Source organism: Carassius carassius, chromosome 29, assembly GCF_963082965.1.
Source record: "Carassius carassius chromosome 29, fCarCar2.1, whole genome shotgun sequence".
Taxonomy (NCBI): Eukaryota; Metazoa; Chordata; class Actinopteri; order Cypriniformes; family Cyprinidae; genus Carassius; species Carassius carassius.
In genome coordinates, this window is record NC_081783.1 from 17,973,001 (window position 1) to 17,993,019 (window position 20,019).

General features: G+C 35.1%; 1 protein-coding gene and 1 long non-coding RNA gene across 2 annotated transcripts in view; one reads left to right on the plus strand and one right to left on the minus strand.

Annotated features, from left to right (window-relative positions):
• Positions 1-1,258: 1,258 nt before the first annotated feature.
• On the plus strand, positions 1,259-2,292 carry LOC132109790 (uncharacterized). Its single transcript, XR_009424552.1, has 3 exons — positions 1,259-1,482; positions 2,003-2,104; positions 2,245-2,292. It is a non-coding gene; the product is annotated as an uncharacterized LOC132109790 (long non-coding RNA).
• Positions 2,293-7,845: 5,553 nt separating this feature from the next.
• The window catches only part of LOC132109791 (collagen alpha-1(XXIII) chain-like), a 135,596-nt gene continuing 123,422 nt past the window's right edge, over positions 7,846-20,019 (minus strand). The window contains exons 12-32 of the mRNA XM_059516134.1: positions 18,168-18,194; positions 18,035-18,061; positions 16,661-16,714; positions 16,178-16,240; positions 15,876-15,920; positions 15,218-15,295; positions 14,976-14,999; positions 13,998-14,051; positions 13,791-13,835; positions 13,559-13,639; positions 13,420-13,473; positions 13,269-13,334; positions 13,068-13,094; positions 12,778-12,837; positions 12,526-12,597; positions 12,225-12,251; positions 12,060-12,113; positions 11,854-11,940; positions 11,510-11,578; positions 10,514-10,552; positions 7,846-9,905 (exon numbers count right to left, since the gene is read on the minus strand). Of these exons, the coding sequence (XP_059372117.1) occupies positions 9,855-9,905; positions 10,514-10,552; positions 11,510-11,578; positions 11,854-11,940; positions 12,060-12,113; positions 12,225-12,251; positions 12,526-12,597; positions 12,778-12,837; positions 13,068-13,094; positions 13,269-13,334; positions 13,420-13,473; positions 13,559-13,639; positions 13,791-13,835; positions 13,998-14,051; positions 14,976-14,999; positions 15,218-15,295; positions 15,876-15,920; positions 16,178-16,240; positions 16,661-16,714; positions 18,035-18,061; positions 18,168-18,194 (1,104 nt within the window). The 3' untranslated portion in view covers positions 7,846-9,854. The remainder of the gene's footprint in view (positions 9,906-10,513; positions 10,553-11,509; positions 11,579-11,853; positions 11,941-12,059; positions 12,114-12,224; positions 12,252-12,525; positions 12,598-12,777; positions 12,838-13,067; positions 13,095-13,268; positions 13,335-13,419; positions 13,474-13,558; positions 13,640-13,790; positions 13,836-13,997; positions 14,052-14,975; positions 15,000-15,217; positions 15,296-15,875; positions 15,921-16,177; positions 16,241-16,660; positions 16,715-18,034; positions 18,062-18,167; positions 18,195-20,019) is intronic.

Here is a 20,019-nt window from a genome sequence, read left to right on the forward strand (position 1 = left end):
GTGTAAAGGGTCAGGTAATTAATTTTAATTATGTCATGTCAGAAACAGGCTAGCACATTTTCATATTTCATAGGTGAGACAGGGAACAGGCGCAAGCGAAGAAGTGCAGGTAGGCAGGCAGGATGCTGAACCCAACCATGCTAACCCGAAGCTCATTGCAGTGCAGCAGCTCACCAACAAAACGCTACGGTTCCAAGAAAAGTGGTACCGCGAATTTCCTTGGCTCCACTACAGTTCAGGAGTCAATGGAATCCTATGTTTTTTCTGTGCTCAAGCTTTTGGGCATGAAAAATCAAATTTGGCCAAGAATGCAGATCCAACATTTGTCAAAACTGGTTTCCGAAACTGGAAAAAGCCAACTCAAAAATTTGCAGAACATGTCCAAAGCAATGTACACAAAGTTGCTGTCACTACCCACTGCCAAAAAACAAAACCAGTAGATGTCCAGTTATCTTCAGCCAAAGCTGCACAGCAACAGGAATCAAGACGGTGTCTCCTGAAAATTGCAAGCTCTGTACAGCTCTTGGCACGCCAGGGAGCTGCTCTTAGGGGCCATGAAGCTGAAGAGGGTAACTTAAACCAATTACTGAAAGTAAGATGTGAAGATGACCCTTTCAATTTTGCATCTTGTGTAACAAATAATCTTGTGTACCTGCGGTTTGGTGGATGTGTCTCTGACAAATGTCAGATTTAACAGTTAGTTTGAAATAAAAGTTTGTTTAACAGTGGAAATTGTGTTTCACATTATTTAAATTATATTCACAAAACGTGAAAAATTTCCCCATTTTGTGCCCCCCCCCCCCTCCCCCTCCCACTTCTCAAACCAAAGTTACACCCTTGAGTCAAGTATACTTAAATGTCATTTTAAGTATATTTCTGATGAGTAGCCTACATAAAGCCCATTTCTGAGAAGTACATATAAAGTAAACTAAAAGCATACTTTCCTATTTAAAATAAGTATACTAATAGCACACTTTAATAAATTTCTTTTTCGTAAGGGTGGACTAAGTTACTACTTGTTAGGTTTGGTTTTCATGCAGTCTTCTGATCACACACGCACAAATTAGTTTTTGCTTGTTCTGTCACAACCCTTCTTCTTAACTTTTGACTTTATTTGTCTGTTATTCTCAGACTAGGCGTATCTAAGTATAAAAAGGCTTGTTGACGCCACAAAACACACTTTAAAACGATCTTCTTGCGGTTTCATTTGGCTGTGTGCGTCGGAAGTGAACGCCCTCATTTTCCTGCGGGTGGCTTTTATTTTGAAACGCTGAACTTCCTGTCCGTCATTTTGGCAGTAAGTGTTGTTCTTGTTCTCGATTGGATACCCTTGCGCTCGCTTACAAAAACCGAATTTAGCAAAGATATTTCGGTGTTTCCGACTTCACTAGCATACCACCAACGAAAATTTAATTTAATAAACATGGACCAACTGGAAGACCCCACTGGATCGGATAATAAACGAGCTATAGAGCGAAAAAGGTAGGCTCTCTCTTGTAAACAACAGCCTGTTTATCAGCGCTAGGAAGCTTCTAGTGTTTGGATCGCAGCCATTTCACCTCTAAAGAACCACTTAAATTCAGTTTATCGCTGTTTAATGTCAAAGTGAGCTGGGTTAACGTCACTATAATAAATTATTAACATATATTACTATCAGCTTTTTAATGCTGCGCATTAGTTGTTGGGAACAGGTAGGTCATATCGTTAGACTGGTGTATCATGACCCCGAAGCTCCAGCATTACGGTATTTATTATTATATATTTTAGTTTTCAGTTGAGGTCTTCCTTTCATTTAAAAGCGTTTCACTTTAGATATTTTTTGTGATATGTAAGTGTAAGATCTTTGTTATGTGTTGAAATAGCGCTAGATGAATAGCCATATGTTTTGCTATATTGCTATGATAATAGACCATGATAAACATTTCCCATGGGAGGGACCTGCATTTTTATGACGCACTCTTGGTAACATATTATAAACCGGTGTTTTCTTTCATTTTCATAGGAGTTAAAGATGTCAAAGGAGGACTTAAGAGAGGACAAGCTTTCAACATCAGCACCGTCCATCACTTTGTTCCTCACCCAATCCCCTAAACATCAGGCACAGGTGGAAACACTCACAGCCACGTTTTGTAGATTTAGACAGTGTTCAAATACAGTATTGGATTTTAACATACAATAGAACAAGCTACAATGTAATGCATTATTCTGTTGAAGTTATATGTCTCTCTCTTTTTTTCCCGACAGGCACTGGTTTAGCCAGAGTCCTCACTTCAATACTCCATTTAAGTTCAGTGGTTTGGTCACAGGTGTTTTGATGGGAGGTAACGAAGGAGGTGGACAAGGAGGAGAGCGATGGAGCCTCTTCGGAGTGCGGCCCATCGTGCAGAAATCCCCCACTGACCCAGGATCAGAAACCAACACACCTGGCAAGAATCTGTTATATGGAGATATTCGTTTAGCTAATTATAACCTTAGATTTCTTTGTTTATCCTTTATACAATATTTGTTCAGCAACAAGATTAATTTAGTTTATTCCGTTCTGAAATTAACTATCATCTATCCTAAAATTTGCCTGTTCAACATTATCAGCATATAATCAGTATGCTCTCGTAGGGAAATTTATAATATATAGCATATTTCTACTGCTTTTTCGAAGATGTCAGTAAAACTGAGAATATTGGAGTGTGTTTTAATTCAGTGTGTTATTTTTCTAAATCTTTGTTTCCATGACTACAGGGGGATTCACGCTGCACTCATACTTTGGGGTTCAGAAGTCCAATACGATGGATGCCATGAAAACCCAAATAAATCTCACGGTTGAAGATCCCGCCAATTTCAAATCTCCCAAGATGGAGATGAGCGGCGAGGACGGAAAGAAAACATCCTGTCACAGACTGAGACACCGAGACATGAACATTCTCACTCCTTCCGGCTTCTGAACTCCACAAGTCTTGAACTCTCCTAAGCCTCCTCGCCTTTTATATACACATTATAGCACAAAATGACTCAACCATCACTTGTTGTTTTAGGGTCTCTTGTGACTAACAACACACCAATTCATCCTGTTTCCCCATGTTACATATAAAATTTCCCTTTAAATTAGATAAGAGATGTAGAATCTCTTAGATTAGTGCCAAGCTTCATTTATAGTTGTTTTTATATGTTTTATCCCCCCAAATACCACTTTTATTTTACATTTTGAATGTTTTTTTTATTATTACTGTGTGCTATGACAAAGTGATTGCTTTTGATTATTGTGGTTTAAATCTACCACAGTAAAAACCTACAGAAAACTGCAGTCAAAATATGCATAATTATCAATAGGCTTGTGTTTTTAGGCGTGAGATACATTCACGAGATCATCTGTTAACAGTAAATCTGAATTTTGTGAACCATTTTGAAAAGCTTGTGTATACATAAGTAGACCTGTTTCAACAGCATTAGGTTGATGGATTTCATCAATGCAGGTGTAGTAGTTTTAAAGCACATCAGCAGCATAATGTACTGTTGCACACATCTGTTTATTGCCACTATAAAACATGCAATCCCAAAGTCAGATTTGACTAAACAGTCAGGTATGCATCTTTCCACATAGTTGAAACATGTTTAAAATGCCATTTTTGTGACTTAACTGATCTGCTTATGTAGTTCAGGTTACTAATTTATTTTATTAATTGATGACATTCGATTAATGTAGTATTTAATGTTGTGTGGTTCCCCGTGTGCAATAAGCTACAGCACTGTTTGTATCAGCATGCTGAAAGCACCTCATTTCTATCACTGGGTTTTACACTTCATTTTATTTCTTATTTTTCATATAGTTTTGTTTTATTGTATTTCCCTTTATCAAATAAAACAGTAAAGTACTTTTTACATTGTTGCTGTACATTCTAAAGCTGGAATAATATTACTGTTGCTGTTTTGTACACTTGTAGTGGAAATGCTTTGGCTTTACAATATCCCACATTTTTTAACTTGACATGTTGTTGCTTGTTTTCTGTAGTGCTTGAATCTGTTTTTATTATGTTATGTTTTGTAATACCGAATTGACTTTTGCATCTTCGGCCAAACTGTATAACACCCGTCATGTGTTGTAGTACTATTACACATTTCCTGTTCATATTGCTCAGTTTGGGTATTTGATTTCTATAATAAAAAATTGCTGTCAAGCACAATAAGCAATTTTGATTGTGATTGTATTTGATTTATTTTAAGAAACACATTTAATGTGATACAAAAAAAAGACAATACGACTGTATCTGCAATTTTATATATATTCATTATATATAAAATAAGTTACAATAGGAACTTTACAAAATATCTTCTTGGAACATGATCTTTACTTAAAATCCAAATTTTTGGCATAAAAGAAAAATCAATAATTTTGACCGTTACAATGTATTGTTGGCTAATGCTACACATAGACCCGTGCAACTTCTGACTGGTTATGTGGTTCAGGGTAACATTAAAAGATATATAAGTATTGTTTTGATTAATCTCTTTTTCCTTCTCCTTGTTTCATTTCTGTTTCAGTTGTTTTTTTTGTTTATAACCAAATCTTACTATGTGTTTCCTTTCTTTCGGAACATGCTGCACAACTCCTTGTTCAAGCTCTTGTTCTGTCCAGGCTGGACTATTGCAATGCCCTCTTGGCAGGTCTTCCAGCCAATTCTATCAAACCTTTACAATTAATTCAGAATGCGGCAGCAAGATTAATTTTTAATGAGCCAAAAAGAATACATGTCACACCTCTGTTTATCAATTTGCACTGGCTTCCAAAAGCTGCTTGTATAAAATTCAAGGCATTGATGTTTGCCTACAAAACTACCATTGGCTCTGCACCCATTTACCTAAATTTGTTACTTCAGACTCATGTGCCCTCTAGAAGCTTGCGTTCTGCAAGTGAACGTCGCTTGATTGTGCCATCTTCAAGAATCGGCTTAAAACACATCTCTTCCATCTTTATTTGACCCTGTAACTTTAACACTCACTATTCTAATTCTATTCTTAAAAAAAATCTAACTACCTTTCTAATCTTTTTGTATTCTATTTTCTTTTTTTATTCTATCTAGTTTTCTTTATATTATATTATTTAAAATCCCATGCTAGGTGTACTGTGTTAACCTAACAGACTTGTTATAGCACTTATATATCATTGCTCTTTTTGTTGTTTTTGATTGCTTCCACTGTCCTCATCTGTAAGTCGCTTTGGATAAAAGCGTCTGCTAAATGAGTAAATGTAAATGTAAATATAAAGATATAATTGAAACAGAATAAATATATAATAAGACCTGCCAGAATATTTTTTATTATATATACATATATTGTGTTTGTGTATATATATATATTTACAAATCAGCAGTCTTCACCATTATTGTGGTTTGAGATTTCCAGAATTTATATTGTAGGGATGGTCATACATATATATGTGTGTTTGTGTGTGTGTGTGTGTACAGGCTCATCTAAAAAAAACAATACCGTTTTTTGTAACATTTCAAAAAGAATTCTCTTTATTTTGATGATAAGAGCTTACAGCTCATGAAAGTAAAAAATCCAGTATCTCAAAATGTTAGAATATTTCCTAAGATTAATAAAAAATAAAAAAATAAAATAATAGTATTTGCAAAAAAGAAAAGTTTAAGGTATGTTTATTTATGCACTAAATTCTGGGGTCTGGGCTCCTTTAGCACTAATGACAGCATCAGTGAGGTGTTGACATGAAAGTGATCAGCCTGTGGCACTGCTGCGGCACTATTGAGCTTTCAGCTCATCTGTATTGTTGAATCGACTGATTTCATCTTTCTCTTGAAAATATCTCACAGATTCCACATGGGGTTCAGGTCAGGCATGTTGACTGGCCAATCAAGCACAGTAATATCATGGTCAGCAAACCACTTGGAAGTGATTTTGGAACTGTGGGCAGGTGCTAAAATCCTGCTGCAAAAGGAAGTCAGCATCTCCATAAAGTTTGTCAGCAGATGGAAGCATAAAGTGCTCCAAAATCTCCTGGTAGACGGCTGCATTGACTTTGGACTTGATAAGACACAATGGAGCAATATCAGCAGACGTCACGGCACCCCAAATCATCACTGACTTCGGAAACTACACCCTGGACTTCAAGCAGCTTGGTTTCTGTGCCTCTCCAGTCTTCCTCCGGACTCCAGACCTTGATTTCCAAATGAAATGCAAAATTTACTTGTATCTGATAAGAAGACTTTACGACAGTCCAGTTCTTTTTCTCCCTAGCCCAGGTAAGATGCTTCTGTTTCTGTTTCAGAAGTGGCTTGGTAGCCCCTTTCCTGAAGATGTCTTAGCGTGGTGACTCTTGATGCGCTGACTCCTGCTTCAGTCCAATCCTTGTGAAGCTCTCCCAAGTGTCTGAATTGGCTTTGCTTGAAAGTATTCTCAAGCTTGCGGTCATCCCTGTTGCTTGTGCACCTACCCAATTTCCTCCTTCCTGTCAACTTTGCATTTAATATGCTTTGATACAGCACTCTGTGAACAGCATCTCCTTTAAGCAATGACTTTTTGTGGCTTACCCTCTTTGTGGAGGGTGTCAATGATCGTCTTCTGGACCATTGACAAGTCAGCATTCCTCCCCATTATTGTGGTTTGAAAGATCAAGAGATGCCCAGAATTTATACTGTAGGGATGGTCATTGATTGAAACTGAAATGTAAATATTCTAATATTTTAAGATACAGGATTTTCAGGATAATCATCCAAATTAAAACATAAAAAAACCTTTTAAAAATTTTTACTTTACATGTAAAGAATCTAGAAAATATGATAGTTTCCTTTTTTGAAATATAAAAAAACAGAACTTTTTCCATGATTTTAATTTTTTTAGATGCACCTGTAAATACATTATTATAAAAAAATCTTGTTCTTGGCAGGACATATGTTAGATAATTTTAGCAGCTACAACATGAAGCAATTATTTTCTGTATGACCTTATTAGTCTCCCTTACCACAGCATTTCAGTCAGGATGAGGTCTGGACTTTGAGATGGCTATTGCAACACTTAGATTATATTATTTTTTACAACCGTCCTGTTGTAGATTTGCTGGTGTGTTTGGGATCATTGTACTGCTGCAATTTTTGCCAAGCTTTAGCTGTCGGACGGTTGGGCTCAGATTTGACTCAAGAATACTTGGGTATACAGAGGAGTTCATGATCAACTCAATGGCTGTGAGGTAAGGAAAACAACCCCCAAACCGTCAGCCCTCCACCAGCTTGTGACTTTTGGTATGAGGTGTTTGTTTCTTCTGGCACCTCTTCCTAACATACTACACTTTCAGTTTTTTTCCTAATTGTACTGTCTTTATCATTTAACATGTTAACTGAGGCTTTTAGAGTCTGAGGTATAGTTGTTGGGTTGTCTGCCATTTCTACTGTACTGTCTATTGAACCGAGTATTGTAAAGTCTGTCCATGGGGTACATTTTCCTGGGATTTCCACTCCTTGGAAGATTCAGTGTCTTACACTTGTGAATAATCTTCCTCACTGTGAAATGATGTACTTCAGATTGCTGGGAAATAGCCGCATTTCCCTTCTCAGATTGAAGGCAGCAACAAAATGTTTTAAAAACATTATATCCATATAAAACCATCATTTACAAAGCATTATGAAACTCTTTACTTACGGTTTGCGATGCAGCTGCTTTATCTTTCTTTACGAGCTTTCCTTTACACTGTGCCTTGTTCACAAAACAATCTTTAGTCAAATGCTCAGAATAAACATATAATCCACCAGCAAGTTTGTCTGCTGTCAGAAGACTCAAGCGTGTGGAGTATGTCAGAAAATGAATGAAATGCATACCATATCCAAAAGACATAGCCAGTGATTATAATTAGTTAGATTTGTTTAATTTGCATCTGGCGAACACACGTGGGTGGGGCTTATAATAGATGATCATATGCAAATATATTTCTCCATATGATGTCACAGATCCCACAATATCTAAACGAGCCATTTTTGGAGCTTTATTAAATGCTTTATTTATAACGAGGAAGATATTTTAAGCTTTGAAACCTGCGGGATGTTTAAATGGTACAAGCATTTTTATATGTCAAAACCTCAAAGAAATCTTATGTCATAACCTGTTTAGTTACCTTGGCATTTAAAGTCAACAGAAAACTACACTCTTACTCATTACTTGTGCAATGTGACAGTTTCCAAGTGAAACAGAATATTTATGTAATAATGAAAAAGAGCAGGATTCGATTTCATCCATCAGGAAGTGATTTGACCATGAAAAGTGTCAGAGAAACAGTCTGAATGTGAGTTTACAGTGGATTGTGGAGAAGTTTTGAAATACCAAACACTTTTTGACCATGACCAAGGTAAAAGGAAAGACAGAGTTTTAAAGAGTTTTTACTAATTTACTAGTAGCAAACTTTAATTTCTATTTTATAAAACATCTTTGAAAGCAAACCAATGCATGTAATGGCTATCAGGCATTCTGTAAGGCTGTTTTTCTTACCCCATTTCAACTATTAAATACAAACACTTTTTCAGCAGCAAAATATCCCCAAAATCACCTTTCAGTATCTTCAAAATCAAACATTATTTGTGTTTTTTAAAAAAAAGAAAGAAACACCTGTAAAGAAATTCAAAGGAAAAACAAAAAGCAATCAAATGTTTTGAAAATGTCCTCCCATTCTGTTTTGTTTTATAATGCTATTGGTCAATCACATTTTCTTTTACAGTTATGTATATCACATCATAGTAACATAGCATCATTTTGTCAGCCATTTAACACCAATGACAGCCTTATAAAAATTCAAATGCATTATCTGTAACATATATGCAATATAAGAACTTTTACATGATCTGACCACCAGTTATTTTAATATAAACAATAAATATTTCAGAAAAGCTTATGTAGAAAGGTTTTAAATCCCTGAAAGAGGGTACACCATCATGGAAATGTATGCTGAACATGCTAAAATGCCTTTAAAAAAACATCTCTTCTGGATGTCTTTTCTCTGTGTTAAATCTTGAAAAGCCAAAGAAAGAAAATGAGATTGATAAAATGGAATCTCTAATGTTTTCTTTGCTTGCATCCTATGAAAGATAATAGAGCAATACTTTTCAAACTTGAGTCCTCGTAATGGCTGAACTGAGGCTATGAAAACACCTCCAGTTTTGGCCACCTTCAAAAAGCACTTCAGAATATATATCATAAATTACTATGAACAATAATATGGAATATGTATCAAGGATTGTGACATTAAAAACAACGGCAGGTAGTCACACTCAACTTACACTCAATCTCAAAGTATCACAAAAAATGTGAGCAACATGTAGATGCAGTAGTAAATAAACAGGTACGGCATAACACTCTAAGCTCGCTCACTATATGCTGCACTGATTTAAAACAGATGTAGTATTTATTTTATTACCAATGATTTCTGCATTAATAAGTAAATGCTCGGCATCCAAAGTTAGTCTTTGGGCGTCAATTCCAGATGGTTTGTGTTTTTGCTTGCGGGTTAAAAACTACAAAAAAACAAGCATTAAACAGTAACAATAAATCATTATAAATGACTGTTCATTGATATTCTCAAAATAAAGATCTGTTCTGTATCATCTCCGATGCTAAAGCCTCTTATATCAGACTGCTGTTGCTGTCCTGTGGAGCAACTGCATCCATGAGGCCAATCCCTGATCTCTTATCATCTCCAAGAGCTCAACTATGCTCCTCCATGAAAAATATTGACCATATCGAGGGCTGTCTGCACCCTCATTCGACCTGCATACTGAGGACAGTCAATATTAAACAATATTATTGAGATGTAGTCACTTGAGGGACTGTAAAGTTATTTAAACTCCTCTGGTTCTTGAAGAACATCAAGGCTGGGAGAGATGTTTCCTCTTGAGTTTCTGAAGCATTCCCTGTTCCTTTGAAAATAAAAGGGAATATGATGCAAAATTCTTGTACTGGCACCAGTCGAGCAGGTCGGTCCAGCATGCCCATGCAACATTCCCTGGGCACATTACAGGCATCTTATGGTGAACAATACTGTCATTTTATGCTCCAGGAATAAAAAAAAAAAATGTTTTTCTTTGGATTCAATAACCCAAATGGACACCAAAAAAAAGCAGTATCCACTATTTGGTTTACAATTTCTGATAAAAAAGGTTGAAAAAATAACACTGATGAATGTTAATCGAAGTCTCTTGTCTTTATAAAATGTAAAAATATTTAAAAAGTGAAAAAGCTGTATGAAATTGCAATATATATCACATCAATATGTACAGACGACATGCCTCAGGTTACACATCACTGCAATAGAACAACAAACAAATGACATTAGTGATGAGCAAAGCCGAATCCAAAATAAAAATCCAAAAATGTAACATTAAACAGCTACGTGGCATGTATACTGATGCACACTGCAGTCGATTCATTTAAATATGCAGTTGTTAAAATTACAGTCACACACATGAACTGCACAGTCATGGTTATGGAATATTCAAGTATCATAAATGGTTTTTATTTTACTGACCTTGTGCCAGCAACCTGGTATTGGAAGTCCATCAGGACCCTTGAATGTAAGAAAGAAAAAAAAATAGCTGTAAGAGCAAAGAATCCGTTTTCAACTGTATTGCAATTTTAATTAACAAATGCATGTTAAAATGGTTTTTAAAATGATCTGTTTTAATTTTCACAATTATCTGTAAGCAAACACTGCACCAAAATCCTAATAATACTATATATTTTATTAATAAATATGTAGACTTCAACCAAAAAACTCAAACTCCCTCAAAGGATCACAACACCACAAAAAATAATGCAATTAATAAAAGCATGCTTGCAAAACTCACAATAATGTCGTGTTATGGAGTAACGCTAATTAAATATGAATGAGATTTTGCTTGACAAGTTACAATATTTCTCGTTGATCTTAGTTCATAATTAATGCATCAGTTTGGGTTTTATAAACCTTGAATAAACACGAATGTTCTCTAACTGTTATCTCTATTGTGTTGTACATACACTTCCATTTCAATGTTTGGGTCATAAGATTTTCTAGTGTTTTGAAAAAAGTATTTTTGCTCACCAAGGCTAATTTATTCCTGTGATTCAAAGCTGTATTTTCAGCATCATTATTCCATTCTTCAGTGTCATATGATCCTTCAGAAATTATTCTAATATGAATAATTTCTGCTGCTCGTGAAAATTTCTTCTTATTATTTAAGTTGAAAAGAGTTGCTCTCATTCTTAAAATAAATATAAAGTTCAAAGGAGCAATTATTTGAAAAAGAACATGTTATAGTTTGTGCAGCCACTTTTGATCAACTTAATGCATCCTTGCTGAATAAAAGTATTAATTACTTTCAAATAAATCAATCTGACTGGCCCCAAACATTTGAACGGTAATGTACAAGTATGTACAGTATATGGCAGACATAGGATAGTTTAAAAGAAATAGTTCAAAGGCGAAAGCAGGAAGTGTCAGAAATCTGCAGGTTTAAACAGAGCAGAGAGAGAGATACTGTACCAGTGGGCAGGGGGCCTCAGGGGCCGGCAGCCCCGTTTCCACTGCCTCTTTTTTACATCCATCAGCTCCCTGTCAGCGAGAGCACACATATACAATATACACTGCCATAATGACTAAAAACACACACTCGCGCTAGAGAGACCAATCAAAGAGAAACTGAAGCAGAACATCAGTCTATAGAAACATACAGAAGAAAGGGGAGGAAATGTGGAAAAGGGGAAAAGATGTCTGTGAAATATCGGTGTTCCCAGATGGGCACACTTTGTTGTTCCTGACAGAATTACCCGGTGTGAATCTGTAACACATCACCACATATAAACATGAAAAGTATCTGTAACACGCACCACGGGACAGGGCTGGTCCAGACCCGGCGGCCCCTGTTCGCCTTTCATTCCCTTGAGCCCTCTCTTTCCAACAGGACCGCGATCTCCCTGTGAACAGGAGGATCAGCGAGATCATTATAAGTAAAGGACTATGTACAGTCAGTAAATGAATAAATGAACATGTATGAAAGCTTCATTGGTTATCTGAGGTAAATATCATACAGTACCCTGACTCCTTTCTCTCCGCGATCACCCCTGTCTCCCTTAATTCCAGGAAAACCCTACAGTAAATTCAAACAAAATTACACTGGAAAACTTCCATTGAAAAACAAAAGCTCAATCCTTAAGACGTATGTACAGTAAGAATGAATGAATGAATAAATGCTGCTTACATCTAATCCAGGTTCCCCTTGTTTTCCCTGTGAAAGATAACAAAAATGTTTTAGCTACATTTATATTTAATCTGTGGCTTATCTGGAAAGTACTAATGTAATATTATTTTACAGTTAGGTTTAGGCATTATTTCTGACATTTATCAAATCAAATCGAAAATCATTCATAAAATCACAGAGGGGTTAAAAAAAGAATACTGAAATAGAGATAAAATAGAATGAAATAAACCCCACAAATACATCTGCTCAAACCTAATTGTCATTAAAAACAGTAATTAGTTGAATTTATGATTTGATTTACCTTTTCACCCTTTGTGCCGGGAAGACCAACTAATCCTGTTGCTCCTGGGGGCCCTTGAGGACCCTGAAGGCCCTATTAAACATAATAATAGGTATGAAACATTTGGATATGGTATGGTTATGGCTTACAGATGTTATGAGCATGGATAACACCATAATCACAACATCCACAGGCCAGTTTTACATGTTTGTGAATATTGCTTTTGTTTTTAAATCCTGGACTACTGCATTATGGGATTAGATGTGGTCTCACTTGTATTCCTCCGGCACCAGTTTCTCCCTTCTCTCCTTTAATACTCTCCCCTGGATCACCCTATTAGAGATTCAATACAGCGTTAGACTGCATGGAGTGTGATTTTACTGGATATCATCATTTATTAGGACGTTTAAAGTAGTTAAGTAAGCTTTGTGATGACAGGTTTCATATCAAGACAAACAGTTTGATAAATCACTAAATTTAGGATAAATCACTAAATTAATAGACTCTGTTTAAAGTCTGAAAAAAATAGATAGATAAATAAAATCAATAAAATTAACACTTACTTTGGGGCCTGGCAAGCCACGGTGACCCTAAAACACAAATAATATCTGTCATAATCTTTGAATGATGTTATTATATCACTCTTAAAAGTCAAGATCTTGCAGATAAATGGCAAAAAAAAGATTTTATGAGAATTTATGGTCAGGTTTAGTTAGCGAATTAACTGAAAGCATAATATCATGCATATCTAAAATGTGCCTCACCATGTATCCAGGTGGTCCTGGTGGACCTGGAAGCCCTGGTGGTCCAGGCTGTGAAATCATCTGAACCTATAGACAGCCATAAAACCACAGCTAAATATAACTTTATTCTTAATACTAGAATATTAATAAATAAATCAGCAACTGTACTGACTAGATTGTCCTCTAGTATAGAGTCTCCTTTCTCTCCTTTCTGCCCATCCATTCCCTATAACACATTTGATTAATATTATAAATTATAATATGACAACAAATAAATAAGATTTAGAAGATTTATCACTTGGAATACTTACAGAGGGTCCAGAGAGGCCCATTTCTCCTTTCTCACCCCTGGCTCCAGGTTCACCAGGCTCCCCAGTGTCTCCTTTTTCACCCTGATGATCATAACAATCCAAATATTGATTAGCAACTCATCTGCAAAAACCTCAGAATAGCTCATATACTGTAGGTTCTATATACTGTAGGTGCTTGTCCTTGCAAAACTTTGTATATTTATATAAAATAAAAACAAAACTACTGATTCACCTTTTCGCCATCGACCCCAGCAGGGCCAGGCAAACCAAGTTCACCCTGTTTGAATGAATGAGATGGATCAGAACTGATATTTGTCTTGATACTATTAATTAGATCATGTAGTTCTAGCACAAGCTTTGTGTGGCTTTAAATACAAAAATCATGGAAACAATATACTCTGAGCCACTCATTAGGAGTTTAGCAGATTTCAATATTCACCTGTGAACCTTCTTTTCCCGGTGGTCCCGGGGGTCCAGGAGGGCCAGGTGGTCCCTGTTAGTTAGGCAAGCAGAACAGACAGAATTAAAACGTATAAAATGGTCTTTTTGCAAAACCACTTTGCATTTTGAGAACCACAAACCTCTGATAGACCTCATTTTACGACTGCTATAAAACAGGAAATGTTGTTCCAATATAATTCTTCATGTGAAATCTTGAGGAGTATGAAAACAACATCCTAAATGATACTTCACAATGTTGATGGCATTCTTTGAAGGAAATATTGCTGTTCTTTAGTTTGATACAAACCATAATTATGGCTGACATTTTTGCATTTCCTTGTCACCATATTCAATGTATCTGTCACGCTTTGTGGGTCGATAAACATTTCAGACTAATTATACCTTTGATAGAGATGACCACAAAGCCTTGCAAATGTCCAAAATGATCAAATTCCAAATTTTTCCTCCTATTTCTCAATTGCAATGTGACATAACACAGAATTTCAAAGAATGGCATCGTCTAGAACATGCAAACAGACATTATAAATGAAACCACAAGAAGAATTAATTAATCAAACAACCCAGATCCACATTCTCAGTACAAGAAACGACAACATTTGCAACTAACGACTTCTAATTTTATCAAATATGTCTTGGTACGTTACATAAAGAATATGTTTCAAAGCATACTTATTTTAAATGTTTGTTTTTTTTGCATTTCATTTATTCAGCAATGTTTGCTTCACACCATTTTACAACATAATGTTGCATGCATGTTACCAGCTTTGATTATAATATTTACATTGAATTACTGAACATTAATCTTGAATGATCTATTTTGAATTAGCATTATATGCTGAAATAATAATGAATTTTCAATTCACAAGCACACGGAGTGAGTATTTGTTAAGGATAATTAGGCCGCACATTCAACTGAAAAAACCTAAAATGGCAACTCATGCTATATTACAGTTACCGAGACACTGATGGTTTTGATAGCCTGCCAGAACAAAAAAAAAAATCAAGTCTGACTGAAATTTCAGAACATATTATGGCATTTGGTTTTAATATAACCAGTCATCGGTTGTTTACATAATTGCATTTCAAGAAGTTTAACCAGTAACATCGAGTTTACATGAATCCAGATGACCAACTGGCAAAAATAACAGTTGTTAGGAAGTTTTTCTAGCAATTACCATCAATAAAATCGCGGCTCACCTGAAAGGCATCTAAGAGTTTGCCATTGAAGTCAATGATGTCACCGGATCCTGATGTGCCTTTTTCACCAGGGTGGCCCTGCCGCGATCAAAACAACTGTTACACAACTGATCACACACACGTAAGTATTCTCAGATGTGAAGAGGTGTTTCTCTGCTTTTGTTTCATCTAAAGCAACATACTTTGCAATTATATCAGTTCATGTATTACCTGAGAATTAAACCTATGATCTTGGCATTGCTAGCAAAATGGACTTTTGTTGCAGTTGCTTGTTCATTTCTAAATCTATGTTTTTAAAGGTACGCTCAATTTTTATACATTGTATGCCAAGATACAATAATATAGTATTTATTTTTAAATGCTAATTAGATGTATTATAAAAATATTAAACAATTGTAATTTAATTTCATTTTCAGAAACTCTGGAAAGCTATGCGTGCTACAAACCGGTGCATATTTATGATTATGAATTTAAATAAAAAGTTAAGAAATAGTTTGCAGCATCAAGCAGCATAACTGACTCTTTGTGTTCAGCTAAAATAACTGAAAGCAAATGACACTTGAAGCCTCTCATTCAAGGTATGAAATTCCTAAAAAATGGTCAGCATAAAATTGACCTGAGCACACTTTGAATAAACGTATGATGCACCGTTCCTCACCGGTTCACCCTGGGGCCCTTGATCTCCAGTATCTCCCTTATCTCCCTGTGAAATACAAAGCCCAAATCCAACCAATACAGTCAAGCACACTGATGTTTCTCATTTACTGTAAGTCTTGTCTTTTGTAGAAATCACTGTGTGTGTGTGTGTGTGTGTGTGTGTGTATATATATATGTATTTGTGTATATATATATATATATATATATATATATATATGTATATGTGTATATATATATATATATATATATATATATATATATATATATATATATATATATATATATATATATATACACGCTCACCTTCAAGCCTGGCAGTCCATCAGTTCCTCGGACACCCTGAGGACCTGGCTCTCCCTGCTCACCCTGCCAAACGTATAAAGAGCATTTACAATAATAAAGAACAGATCGCAGAGAGAAATACTGCAGCAGAAGATGCTTGGACAGAGCAGTCGGATCCATATGAAGCCCATTACTCTATGAAATCATACTAATTATGCTGCTAATGATTAAAGTAATGGTCAGAGGCTATGGTGAAATCAAGCACATGATCAAATCCCCAAAATATGCTGAGAAGATTGAATGGAATTGAACCTATGAGACTAAAGAGTGCAAAACAGAAGATAAATACACAGAAAATGAACAGATAAAAATAATATTGCTTGATGTCTCTTGTTTAAATACCAAAATGAAGGAAAAGGACCTTGAAAATAGTATTTTTTTGTATCATAATGGTGGGTTTTTCGATATTTTGGTGTCAAAACCAGAGGAAGAATGACCTCTGACCTTTGGCCCTGGGGATCCCTGTGGTCCTGGGTAACCCTGATCACCAACTTCACCCTGTAGAACAGTTAAAGATCCAGTTTACAGGCATTTAAAGACATTCAACACTAAAACACGGAAGAATCAACAGATTTATTTTTCTATATTGTGATATCGTGGGGACTTGGATCTGTCCATCAGTTGTTGATTGGATGGATGCATATCTGAATGTGAGCTTGACCTTTTATACTATTATAATTTATATATATATATATATATATATATATATATATATATATATATATATATATATATATATATATATATATATATATAAAATTTTATTTGTTCTGTTTTCATTTTTCTTTTTGTAAAAGGTTTAGTAATTTTGTTGAACATTTTATATATTTTTTATTATTATTTTATATTATTATATTAATTATTTTAACATATCTAACTCAAGTAAACAAAATTTAAAAATGGTGCATTGGCAACTAGTTAAAATAAATTAAAATAATGTACATTTTATGTAGTTTAGTTAAAGTAATAAATGTTTTCTTTTGGTTTTAGTTTTAATTATCAATTATAACACTGACACTCACTAGAATTTTGATTTAAAATGATGGGCTTAAAGGTTAAAATTACATATTAAAAAGAAACATATGCATACATGAATCGTGTACAATAAGATAAGTAATATGTATTTAGAAAACCAACTACTTACTACAACAACTACCCTACTCACTTTCTTAATATTGATGGTCTTACTGTGAACAATACACAACTGCAATTATTCAAAAGAAAAATTCTGGTTTTGGTAATTTTTCAATTTAAAAGCTTTCTTTTTCCTTATTGGTGAACATCACCAAAACCCCCTCCAGTCACATATGAATAGCACTTTCAAATGTATAAAAATACTTTCCAGCCCTACATTTTCTTGTTTCCTGTTTCATTTAGAAATAAAATCACATTACAGAATTAAAAATGGTTGCAAACACCATTTCATGCTGACTTTTTGTACAACAGGTCCATGTGCCTGCAACACCACGGCTAGAACACACTCGCATACAGTATGTTTCTCATCTTAGTCTCACACACAAACGTACACATGTACTAAAACCAAGCTGATATTACACATTAGAAGTCATTCCAGTGAAACAGGCAGAAACTAATTTAAGACCTCATACAGACGTCAGTGTTTAAGGAAAGCTGAAGTCAGCAAGCACTTACTAGCACAAAGGGCAAAACACTCAAACATGCTGTTCATATTTATGCCAAGAGGAAAGAATTTAGTCTTTCAGAAAATTGCGAAAGCTAGACATTTTCCTAAAAAAAAACAAGAAACATCTTAGCCTCAAGGATGAGCACACACACAGGTTTGATATGTTTTAATCTTACCGGTTTTCCTGGTAAACCTCTTTGTCCCTGCAGAGAGAGAAAACATGTTTGAAAGAAAGTAACATACAATAATATAATGTGAACCATGAAGACCATGACCATGTTGATCAGAAACAGTGCTGGTTACACTCACCTCCATTCCTTCTCGTCCAGGAGCACCCTAGACGGACAGAAAGTATTTAAAAGTTACTTTAATAAACCAAACTTTCAAGATGTAAGTCAGTGTTTGATTGATGCCAGAGCTCTTTTCTGAAAGAGACTGGAGAACCAAATGTCATGTGCCAATGCTTTAAGTTGCAGTGCATCATTATAGACATTAAATGGCTTGTTGGGTTAGTTTGTGGTATGAGTTTCACATTAAATATCAAGTCAAGTCAAATTTATATTTATAGCACAGTCCACACAACTCCAGTCCATCAATTCATGTCTTGTGATGTGAAAAGCTCTGTTTGTAAGAAGCAAATCCATCACTAAGACACAATTTAATTGTAAACTGTAATTAATTCTCAAGTCTAAACATTTTCTTGTCTGAATCAGGAGAGAGATATGCACAGATCAAGCCCCATTTATATTTGTCTTCCATTTAACCACCAGGGGGCAGTAATGTACAACTTTGCTTATTTTGGTTGAACGTTTTCTTTCAAATATTATAACCACCAATAGCAACCACCTGCTCACATTGATGCGAAGTTATCATAGGTTTCTTATCATTTTATAACAGAGGTTTTGAGTGTTTTTGTCATACACAGAGAGAGAAAGAGTGTAAATAACTACATGCATCTTTTGGGGGATGTGTATTATTTATTATACTATAAACTAAATAGGATGTTTTTAATTTTTTGTAATCAATATTCTTGTCCTCATTCTGTATCTAAATTATCAACAGAATGAGTGAAGACATGGCACACATATGCATACACACAATCTAGTCAGATGTAGTATTTTATGTCAAGCAGACTTCAAAGCTGGTATTCAGCCACAATACAGAGAGACATAATTTTCTGTTCCCTAACAAAAATGAACAAAACCAGAGGAATCGCTTGGAAAAAATCAGAAGCACTGTATTGTTCGCTTTCCCCATCTTCCTTCAAGCTGTGCTTCTTAACAAGGTGGTTTTGCCAGTGAAAAACACAACAATAGGAGATAACTAGCTAGTAAGTTATGTCAGGGAAACATCTGTGACCAACATGGTGCAGAATTTCATAGATTTCAGCTTTCATAAAGTATTTCTTTATACACAAGCTTGACGACAAAGTAGAGCTGTGCAAACAGAACATATCATCTCATAGTTTTTTATTTTTCACAGGACTCTTATGAAAAGCTCTACTTCTGCACAGTCACACAGACTATCTGTGCATGTACTGTTTTAGCCTACTATGTGTTTTTAGACTCATCAAATTATATCACAATTGTGTTACTTTGTGCTTGAAGTGGGTAATATAGATGTTGGTACCTCGTTTATATATATTCATAAGTACCTTGCTTATATATGCATATTAGATCTGCCAAATGTGACTAAATGCATAACACAGTCAAATTTAAAGGGTTAGTTCACCCAAAAATTAAAATACTGAATGTAAACAACACTGATTACATTGATTATGTCCTCCAAAATGACGGAAACTTGGGGAAGAGAATTGCTGAACAAATTATGTTATTATTGTTTTCTTTGTGCATAAACAGTAGCTCGTAGCTTCTGTGCATTGATCGTGGTAATATCATTGCTGTCTATGGGAGGGTCAGAAAGCTGTCAGATTCCATCAAAAAATATCTTAATTTGTGTTCTGAAGATGAACAAAGGTCTTATGGGTTTGGAACAACATGAGGGTGAGTAATTAATGACATAATTTAAATGTTTGGGTAAACTATTCCTTTAGTTAATGCATTTATGTAAGTTTCTTTGTTTCTTTTTTTTTTGTACACACACACACACACACACACACACACACACACACACACACACACACACACACACACACACACAC